The following is a 12,985-nucleotide window of genomic DNA, read 5'->3' as shown; positions in this document are numbered from 1 at the left end:
GCCAATTTTAAGAACAGTCGTAGCCAAGGTGTGTAAATCCAACCTTTTTTATAGGTTAAAAAACACAAACCTCCAAGCAGTCTGTGGTCTCAGACACCCTGGTCTCTGTGTGCCAAGAGGAGGCTTGGCTTGAAGCGGACCTCTGTCCTCTGCCTCACAGCAGGGGCTCTGAGCTGCGGTTCCCAGACTGCCAGCGGGCCTGGGAGCGGAGGCGGATGTCAGGCCAACCTCCAGTCCTCCTTCCTGGGAGCTGCGGGTCCTTGGAGGGCCGAGGACGTGCCCCAGATGCGTGGAGGCTGAGTCACCCAGCCTGTCAGCGCCCCTCGGAGCCCCGGCGGGGGCCGCCACCCACCACAGGAGGAAGGGTGGGTAGCTGCCATGCCGGCTGAGCCGGGGCGTCCTGGGATCCCGGGAGCCCATCTTCGAGCTCCACCCGTGGCTCCGCCCCTCCCCAGGAGGGAAAAGGCAGCGAGCTGCCAGCGGCTTCCCTCAGAGGCTCTGGACCTGGCCCACAGGACGGGAGGGTAGACTGCTGCCATCACCACCTCAGGTGGGTCCTGGGCCCAGGGGCTTCCCTGCACTGGGGCTCAGCCACGGGCACGGCCCGGACGGCCTCTCTCAGCCTCCCCAGCCCATCTGCTGCCCCACCGCGGGGCGGGGCGGGGGCAGCTGGGAGACACTGGCCCTCACACTCTGCTCACCCCCACACATGGGCGCACTAATACCCAGGCCTGGTGCACTCTGGCATCTCCCCAGCCCGGCTCTTCCGAGGGGTGGGCACTCTCTTGGGCTGCAGCTGTCTCCCTCCCCAGAGCCAATCTTGTCTCCTCTGCCTGCCCCTGCCAGGCTGGGCCATGGACCCGCACGAGATGGTCGTCAAGAACCCGTACGCCCAGGTCAGCATCCCCCGGGCTCACCTGCGGCCTGACCTGGGGCAGCAGCTGGAAGCGGCTTCCTCTCCCTGGGGGTTGCAGCCCCTGCCTGCGGGGCCCTGTCCCTCGGAGCCCGCCCGGCTCCTGCAGCCCACCGAGGAGGCCCTAGGGAGCAAAGGCGGCAAGGGGGCCAAGGGGACTGGCCAGATCCAGGGCCACCAGGCCTGGCCACAGCCCAGCAACCCCTACAGTAGCGGGCAGCGTCCGGCAGGACTGACCTACGCCGGGCGGCCACCCGTCGGGCGCGGCGACGACATCGCCCACCACTGCTGCTGCTGCCCCTGCTGCTCCTGCTGCCACTGCCCTCGCTTCTGCCGCTGCCACAGCTGCTGCGTCGTTTCCTAGCCCCGCACCCGCCAGGCCGTGGGGCCTGTGGGGCGACTCCCACCGCGGCTCGGGCGGCCCCCGGACCACTGTCATGGGCACTGGCCACTTCCCACCCCAGAGGGGAGCATCTACCTGCTGAGGGGGCCGACCGCCCCGCTCTAGCCCCTTGCTGGAGAGCCTGGGCCCCTGCGGCGAGGGCGGCCCCGGGGACACCCTCGACCACCTCCCTCGAGCCCCACGGCCCGGGCAATAAAGCAGAGCGAGCTTTGCTGCGGTGGCTCTTTACTGCCGCACCGGGGAGAGGGTCCCGCACTTGATGCCGGCACAGGCCTCGGCCTCTGCGGGGCGCTCAGCGGTGGGGAAGCCACCCTGAGCTGTAGGTCTCGGGTCTGTTCAGAGACTGGGCTGGAGGGATGGGAGCCAGGCCTGGGCTCAAGCTGTCTTGCATTCCCTAGGGCTGAGGCCGGGGCGGGGAGACAGATCAGGCGGGGGACCAGACAGGAGGAGGATGCTACACGTGGAACCGGGGTGCGGCCCTGAAAGCGGCAGCAGGAGCAGCACCATGTCGGCAGGACCGTGGCAGGTGGGCCTGGCTCTGGCAGGTTTCTGGGAGTGGGAGCCCAGGCAGCCGGCGCCAGGGCCGGCCCATCCATGAGTCACGGCCCTACCTTAGCCCAGGGGTTTTCTGGTTCCTCATGAAATGTCCAATCCGTAAACACCTGCCATGTGTCACCCAAGCCGGCTGCCCATCCGCTGTCCTGCCTCCAAGGCCTGGACCTCCTGAGCCAGGGGAGCAGGAAAGGAGCTGGCAGGCAAGGCCCCTGAGGGGACGGATCTCGCATCTGTCTGAGAAGCACGACGTGCCAGCCGGGGGGACATGGGGGGAGACCAGCTGCTTGGCGCTGGGTCGTCTCATGGCTGAGGTGAGGCTGTGATGCCAGGGCAAGGACTGAGTGGTAAGGCCTGCGCCGGGCACGCTGACACGGCCAGGGCCAGGCAGAGACAGCGGAGGAGGAAGCTGAGCTCGCTTTGCAGGATGGACGGGGTCCCAGTGCCAGCCCTCCCCTGACCCAGGGTGACTGTCCACAGGGCAAGACCTGCCTCTGGGTGTGGGTGGCTATGTCATTGGTCTGGCCATGCAGGCACTCAGGTGGGCTGGGTTTCTGGCCCCTGCCCCGTGGCCGGCCACCACCAGAGGACGGCCCCACCCAGGCCAGCCGCAGCAACCTGCTGAACCGGTCAGGGAGGCTGCGGACTGCCAGGGCGGTAGGACCAAGGAGGAGCCCCTCGGGTTCTTGGTTGGCGCAGCTGAGCAGCGAGGGTCCCGATCCCATCCTAACCAACCTCGACACACCCCTTTCTGCTATGCCCGCCGTCAAGGCGACCGTGCTGGCCCAGGAGCCATAGCCGGGCAGATGCCGGGGGAGAGGTGGCCTCTAGTGGGGGTGACCAGGGCTAGCCACGGTGCGTGAGTGAAGCTCTCCATACCCCTGCCTCAGCACCTCCGTGGACCTCGTGGGCTGACCGTGGCCGTGTAATGGGGGCGCGACAGACCCAGACCCGGGCAGGAGGAAGGTGCTCGGACAGCTCGGTGTGGACACACACTGTGATTGAGCTTGGGGAGAACAGGACCCCCCAGGGCTCTGAGCTGCTGAGGGTCCCAGCAGGCTCCCTGGAAGGGGTGATGCTTGATCAGGGAGTTAAAGCGGCATCCCCCAGGTCAAGGCCAGCAGGCTTGGGGAGCGTGAGAGTCGGGGTGGTGTGGAGGTGGGACAGACTGGCCAAGGCGGGGAGAGGGACCAGGGTGAGCTGGGAAACCGGGCGTGGGGGGTACCCATGGAGCCGCATCCGGGCACGGCGGAGGCGGGGGGCTTATCTCTCCCTGGGTTGGTGGTGCTGCAGGATCCAGTTGCAAGCGCTTTGTGGCTGAAAGGGGAGCCCACACCTGCCTTCAGCCACTGCCCGCCTCCCTGCTGACTCGTCTGGGCTCGGCCAGTAATGCGAGCCCCAGGGCGGGAGCTGCAGGGTGCTCTGGGTCCCCTCCCAGTGCCCGCACATCCTCCCGCTGGGCAGAGCTGGCCCACAGAGCGGAGGCAGGTAAGAGAGGCCTGGGGCTTAGGCAGGCTGGGGAGAGGGGTGGCCTGGAACCCCGGAGCCAAGTCCCGGCGTCAGGCCCCAAGCAAGCAAGACCGCCTCTGCAGCAGGCCGGTGGGCTGCAGCTCCCCGCACGCCTGCCCCAGGATGCTGCAGCCGGACCGGCCCCGGGTCTCCGAGGAGGGGACGGCCGCGGGGTCCCGGCGGGGTGACTGCGTCATCTGCTACTCTGCCTACGACCTCGGGGCCACCTGCCACACCGTCTCTACTGCGGCCACACCTTCTGCCAGGCGTGCGTGCGGCGGCTGGACACGCCGGCGGGCGAGCAGCGCTGGATCCCCTGCCCGCAGTGCCGCCGGAGCACACCCACCCCCCGCGGAGGGGTGGCCCTGCTGGACCTCGACCTGGCCGCCTTCCTGGCCGTGAGGGCCGAGCGGGGGCCCCCTGCACCCCCCAAGGGCAGTGCCGCCGTCACGCAGCAGCCGGCCAGGTTCTGTCCCGCCCTAGGCCCCCAGCCCCACTTCCACCGGGCCCGGGGCTGCTGCGGTCTCTGCTGGGACGCCCCTGGCGGTCCCGAGGTCTGAGTGCTGGTGGCTGCCCCTCCCGGCCGGGGAGCTGCCGCCCACGGCCCATCCCAGGAACCTCTACCCGCGGCACAGCCGGCCTGGAGCAGCCTGGGGGCCGAGCATCGGGCGGGCTGCCCTCCACAGTCTTCCCCAGGCCACGGCCGCAGCTTGGAGGCTGTGGCCCCACTCCTAGGAGACTCTGCAGAGGTGTGGGTGACGACCTGCTGGTCTTGGCCTGGATTCCAGGGCCTCAAGCTAGGCTGACTGTGTGTAGGGGGAGGCTGCTGCGGCCACCTGCAGGCCCAGCCTGGACCCGGGCTCAACTCTGAAGATGCCTCCCTGGGTGTCCGGCCGCAGGCCAGAGGGTCGGGGTCTGGCCAAGTCCGTGCCTGGTCATGCTGGAACCCGTCTCCCGTCCCTATACAAAGTCCCAGCAGCGTGAGCCCGACAGATCACCTCCTTCACCCTCCGCAGCCAAGCATCCCTGTGAGGATCACTCGTGCAGCAAAGCACAGGGAGCACCAGCCGCGCGTTGGCCGCTACTCCGGGAGGCACAAAGTCCCCACTATGACAGGTGTCCGAGGAGAGGGCCCTGGCGGGGCGAGCTCCAGGCCCAGAGAGGGCGGGGACCCGCCCAGGGTTGCACAGCCCCCCCCTCCACGGGCCCTTTTCCTGGCCCTCGGCTCCCTGCTGCCTCACAGTGGCCCCACACAGACCCTTCCAAACCCTTCCGAGGGGTCAGAGCAGGGCCGGGGGCTACGGACACAGACACCCTCCCAAGTCAGGCTGCATCGTCCCCATCCCCACCCAGAAAGGAGCTGTCCCACGGTCCCTCAGAAGCCTCTGGGACTGTTGGGCAGTGGGTGCAGGACAGGGAGAGACAAGAGAATCTGCTGAGAGGACACTCAGAGACCTCCTCCTTCTCTGGGGCAAAGTCTCCCAGGCACACGGCGATTGGTGGGCAGCAACCAGACCAGGGTGCTGTGGGCCAGCAGGCCCCCTGGGGTGACCAGGCCCAAAGGGGAGGGGGAGATGCCTGCCCCAACAGGAGCAGCAGGAGGGGGGCTGAGCCTGAGAGGCCCCCACAAGCTCCAGGGCAGTGGGGTCATTCTCCTGGGAACAGAGGGGCTGAGTCTGTGGGTCCAGGCGGGGTAGGCGGTGGGCTGGGCAGCAGAGTGGCCTGGGGGAGGGGTCCTGCCCCCCGAGCTTGCCAACAGAGGCCCCCGCTCTCCAGTATAACTGTCCACCCCTGGGACCAAGCCCGCCGGGAGCTCTGCTGGGCCCAGCCCTGCCCTGAACCCGGATCTGAACAGGGTGACTTCAGGGACTGGGGCCCTCCCCACCCAACTGGTGCAAAGGGCTTCCCTCCCACGGTTGGATGGGGTAGGGGCGAGCACAGTAAAGCCCGTGGAGCTTGGGACGGACTTCCCCAGGGGCCTCCAGGCCAACCAGCCAGACCACCAGCATCCTATCTTGCCCCGGGCGGGCGGCTTGCAGGATCCAGTCACGTCCCATCTGCGTCTGCTCATGGGCCAGCGCCCACCCCTGCAACAACGGCCCTGTGCTGGCGCCCAGCCAGGGAGAAGCGCCACTCGTAGAGGGCCGGGCCGGGGGTCTGGGCCACCCGCTCCAGGGCGATAGTGGAACCAGGACAAGGCAGGCACCTGGGGCAACGGCAGGTACCCCTGGGGGCCTCACGTCCTGGGTAAACATTAATGGGCTCGGCAGGTCATGTGTGAGCCCGGCAGATCTTTGACCGTTGCTCCCGCCCTGTCTCCTCCCCGCAGGTGCCCCCTCACTACCCTCACAGGTAGGAGCTTCTAGAACCAGGTGGGGGCCCGGGGACGCCAGGACCAGGGCTCCCTTCCTAGCCCAGGGCTTAGGCCCCACCCTGAGCCTCCTGAGCTGAGGACAAAAGAGAAGGGAGGGGTGACAGAAGGCTGCGCAGGACCTGGTCCCTGGGGCCTGGAAGGGAGCTGGGGCAGAAGACTAGACAGGGGGTCCAGACCCAGAGGGTTGAAGAGAGGAGCCTTGGGGGGGTTGGGGGCACTCAAGCCCCTTGCCCTGCCCCCATCCCTGGGGGTGCGGCCCTTATCAAGCCGAGACGTCACCATTTGGTATCGAATGCCAAAGTCTAAGCTGGGACCATCTGCAGTGTCCCTGATGACACTTGATAGGAAGGTCGCTGGGTTCCCTGCTCCCAGGCACTTCCGGCACCCGGCACCCTGTGCCCTGGGTCACCCACCAAGTCTTCTTCCAGCCAGGACCAGCGAGGGATCCGGGGAGCCAGGGCCCCCTCGACTCTGCCCCCGAAACTGAACTGGGCTCGCCTGACAACCGCTGGAGGTCACTGTGGCCATCCCCCTGTAGCTGGAGAAGTGGGAAGGCTCCGAGGCCAGCGGGGGGTGCAGAGGGAGGACAGGTCCCAGGTTAGAGGACCCCCGGAGGACCTGGTGGGACAAGGGGAGGACACATGTCTGACCTGCCTTTCCCCCCACCAGATCCAGGCTTGGGCCTGGGTCTGTCCCTGCCAGAAATCCATGCCGAATTCCCTCACGGGTGGCCAGGTCCCCCCCCCAACTCTGGACACAGTTGGCCTGGTGGACCGGAGTCTAGGAAATGCAGGTACCAGGAGTCCCGGGGCGTCAGGCCTCAGCCTGCCTCCCCAACTACCCAACCAGCCCTGATCCGTCATTCTGTGTGAGTGGGGAGGGGGTTCCCGCTCATCTCCCACAGAGCCCATGGGGCTCCTTACAGTCCCGGTCAGGGCCAGACAAGCTGGAGGCCCCCTTTCCTCTCTGCTTCCTATTCTTGCTTCTTGCCCCAAACCCTGATACCATAGTCCCCTCCACGCTCTCTCGCCCACCCCCGGCCCCCGGGAGTATCCTTGGCCCTGCTTCCCCTTGGCTTCTGCAGGGACGTCTGGTTCTGCCCCAGTCTTGGAGGAGGGGGAGGTGGACCCCTGGGACCTCCCTCAGCTGAAGGACACTGGCCAGTCCTGGAAAGGTAGGTGCTGGGCAACTGGCCGAATGGGGCTCTTCCTCCCCAGGGTCTGAGCGTGGAGAGGGTCTTTGGGGACAGAGAGCAGGAAAGAGGTTTGCCTCGACAGGCTGTATAGGAACCTACTGTGCAGGCCATTACCCCAGGGATGCTTGTCCCTCAGCTTGGCTGTCCGTCGTGTCTGGAAATGAGAGTCACTCCCGCCCCGCCAGCCCCTCCTTCTCCCTCCTAATGACCGTTAGGTTTCTGGGAGGTCCCAGGGGCAGTCGGTTTGGCCGTTCTGCAAAGGAACAGGACCTGCCTTGGGGGGCAAGGAGACCGAGGAAGGGGACTGGGAGGGGTGCCAGGGAGGGCAGGGCTGGGTGGGGGCTGGCTGAGGACAGCCTGTCCTGGGTTCCCAGAGCTCAGCGTGGCCGGAAGGGTGCTCCGGGTGGTCATCGGCTTCCTCAAGGCTTGTGGGCTCCTGGGCAACCTTTATCTTTTCATCTGCTCCCTGGACATCCTCAGCTCTGCCTTCCAGCTGCTGAGCAGTGAGTGACCAGGGGCCCGGGGGTGGGGCGGGCAGCCGGTCGGGCACAGCCTCAGCGCACCTCTGTCCGGACACAGGCAAGATGGCCGGAGACATCTTTAAGGACAACGTGGTGCTGTCCAACCCCGTGGCAGGACTGGTCATTGGCGTGCTGGTCACAGTGCTGGTCCAGAGCTCCAGCACGTCCTCCTCCATCGTGGTCAGCATGGTGGCCTCCAAACGTGAGTGCCTCCCCCCGCCCCCACCTCGGGCTGGTGGCGGGTGGGCAGAGTGCAGGAGGCTGACACGGCGCCCCCACAGTGCTGACCGTCCAGGCGTGCGTGCCCATCATCATGGGCGTCAACGTGGGCACGTCCATCACCAGCACCCTCGTCTCGATGGCACAGTCTGGGGACCGGGATGAGTTTCGGAGGTGAGTAGAGGGAGGGGAGGGCCAGGGACTGCCGGCCAGGCCACGGCTGAGGCCACCGACCACTCTGCTCCGTGCGGCAGGGCCTTCGGAGGCTCGGCCGTCCACGGCATCTTCAACTGGCTCACGGCGCTAATCCTGCTGCCGCTGGAGAGCGCCACGGCCCTGCTGGAGAGGCTCAGCGGGCTGGCTCTGGGCGCAGGCAGCCTGCAGCCGGGGGGGCAGGCCCCCGACATCCTCAAGGTGCTCACACGGCCGCTCACACACCTCGTCGTGCAGGTGAGGGCGGCTGCGGCCTGGGGGTCGGGTTGGGGGACGCGGCGCCCCGGCTCTGTCCTGGGCCTCCCTGGGGGTGCACGTGGGCTGGGCCGGGGGCGCCTGAGGCCCAGAAGAGCCCCGAGGGCCCAGTGTGTGGTCACAGCTCCTCTGTCCCCAGCTGGACACCGATATGATCACAAGCAGCGTCACAGGCAACGCCACCAACGGCAGCGTCATCAAGCGATGGTGCGGCACCAGGGAGCTGACGGTGAGCACCGGGGACCCCAAACCCCGCCCTGCTGGTCACTTGGGGCCCTGGGCGCCGAGCCTGTCTTGAGCCTGCCCTGCGTCACCTCCCCAGATTCCAGGGAACAGCAGCGACTGTGGACCCACTGCCTCCGGCCCCTGTACTGAGAGCAACAGCTCTGTGCTGGTGGAGCAGCTACCCTGTGAGGCCCCTCGCACCCCCCGCCCTGCCCCTGCCCCGCCCCCAGACCCCAGCCCTGCCCCCGCCCCGCACGCCCTGCCCCCCCCCGCCCCTAAAGCTGGCCTAGACTCAGGGACCCCCACCCTGACCCCAGGCCAGCACCTGTTCGTGGGGACCGCACTCACGGACCTGGCCGTGGGCTTCATCCTGCTGGCCGCCTCCCTGCTCATGCTCTGCACCTGCCTCGTGCTCATCGTCAAGCTGCTCAATTCTGTGCTGCGCGGCCGCGTGGCCCAGGCCGTGAGGAAGGTCATCAACGCGGGTGCGGCCAGACTGGGGCCATGGGGATGTGGGCGGGGTGGGGGGACGGGGGTCGGGCCTACAATGACACCCCCACCCCCTGCAGACATCCCCTTCCCGTTCAGCTGGCTCAGCGGCTACCTGGCCATCCTCGTGGGCGCCGGCCTGACCTTCGTGCTGCAAAGCAGCAGCGTCTTCACGGCAGCCATCGTGCCGCTCATGGGTGAGCACAGGGGACAGGCCCAGGGCCCCGGGCCCCAGGGGTGAGGGCCCAGCACCGGCGCTGACTCCTGGCTCCCCCAGGGGTCGGGGTGATCAGCCTGGAGCGGGCGTACCCTCTCTTCCTGGGCTCCAACATCGGCACGACCACCACAGCCCTGCTGGCCGCCCTGGCCAGCCCCGCGGACATGCTGCTCAGTGCCCTCCAGGTACCGCCCTCCCTCGCCTCTCCCCAGCCCCGCCCCCGCCCCCACCCCCGCCCCCGCCCCCACCCCCACCCCAGGCTTGGGGCTTCCCCTCGGGCTCAGTTCCTGGCGCTTGGCCATGGCCTCAACTCTCCTGGGACCCGCCTCTGGCTGCCTGATGAGACCCACAGCCTTCTCGAACCCCAGGGGCCCTGTGGACATCTCTTGGACCTCCCTACCCTTCCTGCCCTGGGACCAGATCATTCCAAGGATCCTCTGGCCTTGAGTTGCTGTCTGCTCCTCCTTTCTGGCAGCCCCTGTCCAAACTCGCACGAGGAACCCTTGTCCTCCACCTCCAGCCCTGGCTGCTGACTGTGCTCCTTCAAGGCATCCTGGTCCTGGGGGGCCTCAAGCACTCTAGTCCACCAACTCTGGGATGAACCGCCCCCGCCCCCCACCCCCAGCCATCCAAACCCAACAGGTCCCTACTGGGACTGCCTGCCATCTTCTGGCCGAAGTTCCGCCTCACCTGTGCTGGGGGCCCCAAGCTGCCCTTGCCCATGGCCACAGTTCTGCCTCCAGGATGCCTCCCTCGGGTCCCCTAGCTCTGTGCCCCACACCCAGTCCCCTTAGCCCTGCTAATTCCCTAAGTTGCCCTTTTGGTGGTCTGCTGCCCTGGCTTGAGTTTCTCTCCTCCACAGCCTCTGGCTAGGTGCCCAGAGGGGCAGATCCTGAAGGTCCGGATCCTGCTGGGCTTCTGCCCACAAGCCCTCCCTACCATCCTCCTGCATTTTTGCTTCTGCTCTGTCCACTCAGACCCTCTTGGTGCAGGGCCCTGGTCCACCCCCTCCAGGAAGCCCTCTGGACTGCACCTTCCACACTGACTCCTCAAGGCTGGCAGCCCCTGGCAGGAGCTGTTCCCTGCAAATGGCCCTGCACCTCCTCCCCACAGGAGCCCGGCCAGAGCCCAGGGCTGGGTGGCCAGGCCCACTCACGGATGAGCAGGAGCAGGGTCACTAGGCATGAGGTGCAGGCAAGCTAAGCCGGCCCAGGAGAGGAGCAGATGCCATTGTTAGGGATGTGGTTCCCCCACAAGACTGGGTTCCCAAACGCTAGGTGTGCTGGGGGAGTGGGGCGGAACTGGGAGGCGTACCCATGTCTGGCGGGACTCCACCCCCCGAGGCGGCCTGTCCAGGCCAACAAGCGGACCTCCAACAGGCTTCAGACTTAGCACCCTCTGGCTGGGGCGGAGGAGTGGGGGTCTTGGGTAGCGTCCAGGGAACCTGCGTGCCATGGGTCCCAGGCTCCTGAGCCCTGCCTGCCCTCTGAACCTCCAGGTGGCCCTCATCCACTTCTTCTTTAACTTGGCTGGCATCCTGCTGTGGTACGTGGTGCCCGTCCTGCGGCTGCCCATCCCGTTGGCCAAGCACTTTGGGGACCTGACGGCCACCTACCGTTGGGTGGCCATTGCCTACTTGCTGCTCAGCTTCCTGCTGCTGCCCCTGGCCGCCTTTGGGCTCTCCCTGGCAGGGAGCACGGTGCTGGCTGCCGTGGGGGGCCCCCTGGTGGGGCTGGTGCTCATTATCGTCCTGATCAACGTCCTGCAGCGGCACCGGCCCACCTGGCTGCCCCGCCGCCTGCGCTCCTGGGCCTGGCTCCCACGCTGGCTCCGCTCCCTGGAGCCCTGGGACCGCCTGGTCAGCCGCTGCTGCCCCTGCAGGGTGTGCAGCCCGCCCCCCGCCGCTGCCAAGGAGGCCCACTGCTATGAGAACCCCGAGGTCCTGGCCTCCCAGCAGTTGTGAAGGGAGGGTGCCCTGGGGGGTCCCCGTGGCAGACGACTTCGGAGTCACCTGGCTCACCTTCCCTGCAAATAAACAAGGCTTCGACCCAGGTGCGAGTGGTCTTCTCTCCCCTGCCTGCAGAGGCCCCTGACCAGCCTCTGAAGCGAACCGGAGGTGCTGCCCCCCCCCCGCCCCACTACCGTGAACACTCGGGGCCCGTTGCAAGCCCAGGTGGGTGTGGGCACACAGCTAAGCCTGGCCCAGGCTGTCGCTCTGTTTTCTCTCCTGAGCCTCTGGGGACAGAAGGTGCCAAGCAGCAGCCAGTCTGGTGCGTGAAGATGTCCTTTAGGAAGAATCTGTGGCCAGACACGGCCGGGGTCCTTCCGCCCAGCCGCAGAGGACGCACTTCCGGAGCCACGTGGTGCTGGGAGTCCCTCTGGGGGCCAGCCTCACGGGTCCCACAGGTGCCCCAGGGGTGAGGGGGGATGAGGGAGGACCAGGAGGCCCCAGGCTCCCCCGCCATACTGCCCCCCCGCTGGGCAGGGCGCAGGGCAAGTCCGGGTGAGACGCGGCTGGAGGGCTGCCCCAGGCCCAGCAGAGCGGCCCTCAGCGCCCCCCCCCCCCCCGCAGCGGGATCCACCAGGAACTGGGCCTGTGCAGCCCCAGATCTGCCCCCAGCCAGGTCCCAGGCCGCCATGCCCCCCAAACCCTTCGGCCGTGAAGCAGGAGGAGGTCAGGTGAGGGACGGTGAGCCTGAGTGCTGTCTCCCCACCTGAGGGGATGTCCCCCACGGGGACTCCTACCCACCCCCTGCCCCTCCCCCAGCTGGTAAGGCTTATCTGCCAGCTGGTAAGGAAACTGCAGGACGCGGTCTGGGCGTCCCCCCATCCCAGCCCAGGCCTTCCCACAACACGCCTCCCCCAGAATAACACAAGGAGAGACGATTCTCCAGCAGGATAAAGTCTACGGCCCAGAACCCCAGAACGCCCGCAGTGAGGGGCGCACACCCACAGACCAGAGGTGGAGGGGACCCTGAGCCCGGGTTCAGCTGGCCCCAGTTCTTAGTATGCTGCTGTGGGCAGTCACCTTCTCCTCGTCCAGGGAACGCTGCCCTGATGGAGGGGCACCTCCTCCCCAGCCCTCCAGGTTTGCCCACCCAGACCCAGTGTGGGGAGAGGAGGCCTGGGGAGCCCTGGGGCCAATGCTTGTCTACCGTCCTGTCTTCATTCCCCTCAGAACTCCCAGCCCTCAGTCCCCTCAAATCCCCTATGTCCCCAGGTCCTCTCAGTCCACTCACTTTCCATGTCCCCTGTCCTCCCCCAGCAAGTTTCCAGGACTCCTAAGTGTGGGGTTAGCTACCTGTTTGGGGCTCATAAGAGCAAGACCGAGAGGCAGGCTCATACACTCCAGCTTGCACCTCCCCGCCAAACCGACTTCTATGACCTCAGGACATTCCCCGGGGCAGAGTCGGGGGGGACACATCAGGTCCCACGGATGGAAGTCCCCTGAAGCGGGGCTGGGCCTGGATAGTTCCCTGGGGACACCGGTGGGGAGCTTCCCCTCCCTACAGCGGTGACACAGAGGGAGGGGAAGAAAGTACCCCATCACCTCTCCTTCCGGGGCGGGTGAGGCCGCCCACAAAGGCTGACTGCGGGTCCTTTGAGGCCGAGAATGACTGTCTGCCTGCTGCCCCTGCCTGGCGGTAAGGCACCCTCCCACTGGGACCATGGCCACCAGTAAACAGAGCCTGCATTTGTGGAAGCTGCCAACAGCTGCAGGCTGGGGCGGGAGGGCCAGGTGCCCAGCCCTCCCACGGCCCCAGCCTGGGCTTCCCTGCATGTCTGGCCCTTTCTGCCCTGCATCCCTCCTGGTCACAGACCCCCACAGGGCCCAGGCCACTGGGGCTGGCCCTCCTGCCCTACGGGCCCAGCTCCCACACTGTGGCAGGAGCACCCCTG

The 12,985-nt window shown here is 67.3% G+C and overlaps 3 protein-coding genes across 8 annotated transcripts; all 3 read left to right on the top strand.

The window, feature by feature from the left end:
• Window positions 1-63: 63 nt before the first annotated feature.
• On the top strand, window positions 64-1,777 carry CYSRT1 (cysteine rich tail 1). The gene is made up of 2 exons (XM_046022805.1): window positions 64-550; window positions 847-1,777. Exon 2 carries the CDS (start codon window positions 855-857, stop codon window positions 1,275-1,277), a length of 423 nt encoding a protein of 140 aa, XP_045878761.1. The 5' UTR covers window positions 64-550; window positions 847-854; the 3' UTR covers window positions 1,278-1,777.
• A 1,719-nt stretch (window positions 1,778-3,496) lies between these two features.
• On the top strand, window positions 3,497-3,957 carry RNF224 (ring finger protein 224). Its single transcript, XM_046022804.1, is given in 2 exon segments — window positions 3,497-3,594; window positions 3,597-3,957. Coding segments are annotated over 2 exon segments (435 nt in total). The 5' UTR covers window positions 3,497-3,500; the 3' UTR covers window positions 3,938-3,957.
• Window positions 3,958-5,694: 1,737 nt separating this feature from the next.
• On the top strand, window positions 5,695-11,137 carry SLC34A3 (solute carrier family 34 member 3). 6 transcript variants are annotated; one of them, XM_046022787.1, is made up of 14 exons: window positions 5,695-5,729; window positions 6,180-6,265; window positions 6,421-6,544; window positions 6,836-6,925; window positions 7,321-7,449; window positions 7,526-7,669; window positions 7,749-7,860; window positions 7,941-8,136; window positions 8,294-8,383; window positions 8,477-8,564; window positions 8,697-8,864; window positions 8,949-9,065; window positions 9,146-9,270; window positions 10,584-11,137. In XM_046022787.1, the coding sequence occupies exons 3-14, from the start codon at window positions 6,460-6,462 to the stop codon at window positions 11,046-11,048; spliced, it is 1,809 nt and encodes a 602-aa protein (XP_045878743.1). In that variant the 5' UTR covers window positions 5,695-5,729; window positions 6,180-6,265; window positions 6,421-6,459; the 3' UTR covers window positions 11,049-11,137. The 6 variants fall into 6 exon arrangements, with proteins under 6 accessions (XP_045878743.1, XP_045878747.1, XP_045878744.1 ...); XM_046022788.1 differs by having other exon boundaries at window positions 5,699-5,729; window positions 6,826-6,925; XM_046022791.1 differs by lacking the exon at window positions 7,321-7,449 and having other exon boundaries at window positions 5,697-5,729; window positions 6,826-6,925.
• Window positions 11,138-12,985: the final 1,848 nt, after the last annotated feature.

This window comes from Meles meles, chromosome 11, assembly GCF_922984935.1.
Source record: "Meles meles chromosome 11, mMelMel3.1 paternal haplotype, whole genome shotgun sequence".
Lineage (NCBI taxonomy): Eukaryota > Metazoa > Chordata > Mammalia > Carnivora > Mustelidae > Meles > Meles meles.
Note: the sequence above shows the minus strand (reverse complement) of the source record. Positions and strands in the feature narration are given on the sequence as shown.

Excerpts from the sequence above, each read along its gene's own strand:
- CYSRT1 (XM_046022805.1), top strand. The coding sequence starts at position 855 with ATGGACCCGCACGAGATGGTCGTCAAGAACCCGTACGCCCAGGTCAGC.
- SLC34A3 (XM_046022787.1), top strand. The coding sequence starts at position 6,460 with ATGCCGAATTCCCTCACGGGTGGCCAGGTCCCCCCCCCAACTCTGGAC. Across the intron at positions 8,384-8,476 it reads GCGGCACCAGGGAGCTGACG|ATTCCAGGGAACAGCAGCGA; the intron begins GTGAGCACCGGG and ends TCACCTCCCCAG. Across the intron at positions 9,066-9,145 it reads AGCCATCGTGCCGCTCATGG|GGGTCGGGGTGATCAGCCTG; the intron begins GTGAGCACAGGG and ends TGGCTCCCCCAG.